Source organism: Solanum pennellii, chromosome 10 (assembly GCF_001406875.1).
Source record: "Solanum pennellii chromosome 10, SPENNV200".
In the NCBI taxonomy this organism is placed as follows: Eukaryota; Viridiplantae; Streptophyta; class Magnoliopsida; order Solanales; family Solanaceae; genus Solanum; species Solanum pennellii.
Window position 1 is genome coordinate 81,933,462 of NC_028646.1, and position 5,319 is coordinate 81,938,780.

Below are 5,319 nucleotides of genomic sequence, written 5' to 3' on the forward strand. Positions count from 1 at the left end.
TATATATATATATATAATTTATCTTTCACTTTTATTTTTATTTGGTCATGATGAATGAGTTGTGCTCAAAGGAAGAACATGGACAGTTGGAATTCATATAGCCGAACCCAAACTGTTTGGGGTGAGGCCTTGTTGCTTGTAGAGGAAGAAGAAAGAAAGAACCAAACAAAGAGGGATCCAGAATTTGATAACAGTGAGTACAGAATCCTGACGGTGATAACCACTCAACAAACAAACAACAAATGTTTAATATATATGGAAGTATAAAAACAATTACTGAGCCCAAAATAAAAACCCATTCACTAAATGTCACTACACTAACGTAATAGTTTTTTTTTAATAACTATGGTGTCCAGACAACTAAGAGTACACCTTGAGTAATTCCATGGCATATATGCTACCTCCCACAAGCATACATTTCAGGTAACTCTGTCTATCAAAGCTTGGACAAAAGTAGGTCATGGTTCTCAAACCACTTCACTGACCACAATCATTTAATCTAAGTACCAATTTCACAATTGCTCTTGATGCTTCGTCCTCTAAAAATGACAAACCTTTATATGACACTGACTACACAACCACAAAAAGGGTACATAAGAACTTCCCATCCAGCACAACAAAGATGACGAATAGCGTTGGCTACAAGACTAGACATTGTGTAATTCCCACGAATCTTGAGCTCAAACAGCTTACCATACTCCGAAATCAGAGACGAACAGCAACAAACAGAGTAAGGAAACTGAGAATGATTTGGTGGAAACCTGTGTTAGGTATTTTACTACTACTCATTCAGCAGTGGATTTTTAAAGTTGAACTAGAAGACCCATATGGCTTTCAATACAAGTGTGCTTGTAGGGGCCCAGGGTTTACCAAACCCCAGAAAAGATAAACCCACTTTTTTGAGAAGGAAAAGGTAAACCCACTTAGGATTGCATTCAAAGATGAAGGAAATGATTTTAAAAATGAAAAGGGGCAGAAGAAGAAATTATAAGGAGTTGAAGGGAAGTACTATAAAATCAGCCATTTGTTATGAGTTTAAAGAATGAAGAATCAAAAAAAGAAGATCCTTCAGATGCTTCTTCTGTTTGTTGAATCTTCCTTTCCTCTTGCCTAGCGAAAGTTATGAAAGAAGCTAGAATAGTGCTCCTCTTCTTTTCTATTTTAGCATGGTAATCCAAGAGAGAGGAGCGAGGTTAAACTTCTGTTCCTATTCTTTTCTGTCTGAGAGCCCCCACCCGATTACGAGATTGCATTACAGGGCACATGCATTTCTGTGAGTTGGTGCACCTTTTTCCTTATATAATCCTTTTCTTGAGCTGTAGAACTATAAAACAGAGTAAAGAGAACTGATTGACAGATTGAGAGACTTTTATGGGGTTGTTAACAGACTTACACAGGGTTAGCCATTCAATCCCAGGGAGGTGGAGGCCTAAGAAATCGCGCGAAGTGTTGAAGACCAAAATAAATAAATAAAACCAAGTGAATAATCAAAGTAAATAACATTCAAATGCATAATGATGTCACTTTCTTTTTGGCCCAACCTTGTCCACTGTTTATAAAACAAAAACAGACCTGCTCAATATTTCCTTTGCCATTTGCTTGTGGTTGTGAACCAGGCTGGGGTTGTGAAAACCTATTATAAAAAAAAATTGTGCATGACTATCAGAATCAAGTCATAAATCTGACAAACACGCATTTAACCATACTGATATAAGGATGGAAAATATTGTGCAGATTCCAAGGTGTAATAAGAGAAAATGAACAATTTTAACTTTTTACAACCTGAGAGCCCTAGCTTTCCTTTTATCTTCCTCCTCTGGATCAGCCTTCCCTGGAAGCGCAAACCTTGTCAACCTAGCCTTCTTCTTCTTAGCCTCCTCATCAGTTGTGTCAGATTTCACAATCCCAAACCTGAGGAGCAACAAAATCGATGAAGAACTCATAACCAAACAGCAACAAACCCAGTGTAGTCCCATAAGCGGGTCTGTAAAGGTTAGAGTCTACGCAAACCTTACCCCTACCTTGAGGAGGTAGAGAGGCCATCTCTAAAAAATCCTCGGCTCAAGAAGAACTCTTGACGAATTTAACTAATACATCTCAGATGAAGAAAACAGGAAGAAATAGAAACCTCTCGGCCCTAGCCTGCCTCTTATGCTCCTCGGATTTCTTTAAAGCATCTGACCCTTGAACTGGTGATCCAGTGCCAAACCTGTGAAATACAATTTAAAAAGCTGTCAAGAAGTGCAAAACACATAAATGCTATCAACTTTTCTGTTTTTTCCTGACAAACTAAGAACTGTTGTTCACTTGTCTCATATAACTACATGTTTGATTGCAGGTCCAACCAGATAGAAACTAAAATCTCAGAAAATAGTATACAATACCAGAACCTTCGTTATCAGTCAAGTGTCTTGACCTCCTAGAATAAACCTCTAGAAACTAAATAACAGAACATCTTCTCAATTAATCATTAGAATCAGGAAAAAATTGAGTGAGATTGCCCAGCAATTTTCCTCACAACAACCAGAAATCTATTGTCAATGCATATAACCACCAATGTCCACCACAACTCCTCAAATATGTCCAGTTGAACCTACTGATAATGCAAAGGAACTACAATAGTCGCATAGAAAATCTAACCTAAAAAAACAATTAAGACTGCTAATTTCCAGCAAGAGCAATTACATAGCAGTTGTATTGAGAACAATCTCATAAAAAAAAATACTAACAGTTTCTAAAAGTATATAGACAAAAAAACTATATATGCTGATGTTTGCACTCAGGATCAGCCAAAATTAGAGGATAAACCACAAACACAATTGCATGTAACGACTTGAAATACCTCTCAGCTCGGGAACTTCGCTTCTCTTCTTCGGATAACTTAACAGGCATTCCGAACCGCTCAGCTCGTTTCATCTTCTTCTGAATATCATTACCCTGACAACTGTCATCTCCTCCCGCCGCCTTGATTTCCTCTTTGACACCATCGGTTGGTGGTGATTTCGGCGAGTCGGGTGCGGAATCGGGAGGAGATACGCTTTCAGCCGCTGGCTTGGGATCTGACGGCTCATCTAGAGTTTTCATATGGTTTTCTGGATTCTGCTGCGCCGTCGTAGTGGTGGCCATAGCTGAGGATCGATCGAAGAGATAAAGAGAACTTTGGAAATGGCGACTCCAAAACCACGGAATGGAAGCGGTAGCTGCTTTTTCTGGGATATGGCTCGTTCAGTTCGGACTTTGGAGGCCGATATTTTCTAAACTAAAATTCCCAAAACACCCTTAACTCCCTTTGGGTTTGTTTCCATTATCAATTTCATTCTCAAATTATTTACTCTCTTAGAATGCCTTTTTTACTAACTAAATTAAATTTAATGAATTGATAAATATGTTAGAAGATAAATAATATTTGACAACAATGGTAAAATAGATTTAAAATATAAATTATTTCTTAATTTTTTAAAATGAATAAGAATTATTGGACAATAATTTTTAATATAATGAACAACTATTGTTGGACGGACGAAATTGTAAGTGTCTAGAAAAGCGTGAAACGAAAAAAAGTTATAAGGTCTCACTTTACGCTTTAAGCGATGAGACACTCACATGCTCATTCTAGTCTTTAAAGTGTAGAAGGCTCGCATCACTTTGAACCATGAAGCGCTCACTTTCCTAAACAGAAATGGCTACAAATTCTTGTACGAGGATGATAAAAAAAATGAAGAAAAATATTAGTGAATTATTAATTTCATTTTCAAACTAATAACAATTTAAAAAAACATTTTTATTTGATTAACTAAGATCAAATAAATTCCTTACAAATACTATTATTGATTTTATCTCCAAAGTATTGACTATTTTAAAAATATCACTCATCCACAAGATGTGTTTAAATTACATCAATAAAGAAAAATAATTTATTAACTCGAAAATAAAATTAATAATTGAGTGCTTCAAATAAATGAGTGGACAATTTGGGAATTGTGGTCACTTTCCTATCTGTGAAAATCAGCAGAAAGTTGTGATAGCCATTTTCATTGTTGAAGAAAGCTAAAGAAGAGCCATGGATTTGGCTTCCATAATCCATAACAACACTACTCAATCCCCTCCAAAGTTCCACCAGATTTCCCCAATCTCTTCGCCTTCTTCATCCCAAAAATGGGTTCACTTTCAATTAGCTCATCTTCGCTTTCCACCACCCATTTCAGGTAATTGCTCATGTGTAAACCTGAGTAGATTGAATATGGTACTAAAGTTTCTTTTTTTTTTTCTGTTTGCAGTTGGGTGTAAATGTAGAGGAAGAAGATATAGTGCGGTGGTTTCCTGCTTGAGAAAATCTGAACAAGGGGAAGAGTTGTCTAATGCTGGTTAGATATTAGAATTCTTATTACGCTACTTGTTTTCATAAGTAATACACTCTAATTTGGCCTCAACTAGCAAGTAAAACTCCAACTTTGAGCCCGCACATCTGGACACCGTAACTCTTAATACACTCCGTCAGTTGAACACTCTACAACTTACAAAATGATCACCTAGACACCTCCGAAATTTATGTGTCACGTCAGTGTATGGTATCCACAAGACAGTGGGGACGAGTTGGAGTGTTTAGGTGTTAGTTGAAACCAAGTTTTAAAGTATCTAGATGTGTACTCTCAAAGGTTGGAGTAGTTACTTGCTAGTTCAGGCCAAGTTTGAGTGTGTTTATCTATTATGCCAAAAATATACTCAGCTAAGGAAAATGAAATGATAAGAATTTGGAAATTCACTATTGTGCTGATAACGTATCATACTCTATGAAGTTCTGTTGATGTGGGATTTCCCAGCATGATAACATAGTCACATTCAGTTATTTTTGCTTAGGACATGTTGGATTTCTTTTCTATTGGTCTGAACTTGGAAAATGAAAATACTAGAATAAAAATTGGATCTTCGTTAAAACCAATATGTCCAGTACTACTAACCAAAATCCAGACCAGAAATCTATCTTTGTAGAGTCATGTAGATGATCAGGATAATGATCTCCCTTTGTTTTTCCTTGTTGCTGTACCAAATCATGTCGTACAAGTGAAAAGCAAATGTTATTGCATAGATACCCGGGTTCATGAAATATTGCCTCACACTTCTTCTCTAGTAGTTTACATTTAGCATCTAATGCAATAGCATATTCGTTGCCAATGTTATATACGCTCTTTCATAATGTTTTTAACTCTGTCACATTTTTAGCTTTATAATAACATCGGTTGTTAAAACTAATATGACCATCCTTGCTTCCATATGATTGATTTATATGCCAAACATACCCCCACCCCCCACCCCCCACCC

At 36.6% G+C, this 5,319-nt stretch overlaps 2 protein-coding genes across 3 annotated transcripts in view; one reads left to right on the plus strand and one right to left on the minus strand.

Annotated features, from left to right (window-relative positions):
• LOC107002509 (protein MODIFIER OF SNC1 11-like) overlaps positions 1-3,230 on the minus strand; it is a 5,469-nt gene extending 2,239 nt beyond the window's left edge. Inside the window, exons 1-4 of the mRNA XM_015200562.2 lie at positions 2,843-3,230; positions 2,129-2,209; positions 1,783-1,911; positions 1,573-1,633 (exon numbers count right to left, since the gene is read on the minus strand). Of these exons, the coding sequence (XP_015056048.1) occupies positions 1,573-1,633; positions 1,783-1,911; positions 2,129-2,209; positions 2,843-3,126 (555 nt within the window). The 5' untranslated portion in view covers positions 3,127-3,230. The remainder of the gene's footprint in view (positions 1-1,572; positions 1,634-1,782; positions 1,912-2,128; positions 2,210-2,842) is intronic.
• A 738-nt stretch (positions 3,231-3,968) lies between these two features.
• Positions 3,969-5,319, plus strand: part of LOC107002268 (thylakoid membrane protein TERC, chloroplastic) — an 8,398-nt gene continuing 7,047 nt past the window's right edge. The window contains exons 1-2 of one of the 2 annotated variants that reach the window (XM_015200219.2): positions 3,969-4,205; positions 4,278-4,364. In XM_015200219.2, coding sequence (XP_015055705.1) covers positions 4,061-4,205; positions 4,278-4,364 — 232 coding nt within the window. In that variant the 5' untranslated portion in view covers positions 3,969-4,060. The remainder of the gene's footprint in view (positions 4,206-4,277; positions 4,365-5,319) is intronic. The other variant, XR_001454506.2, reaches the window with a different exon arrangement.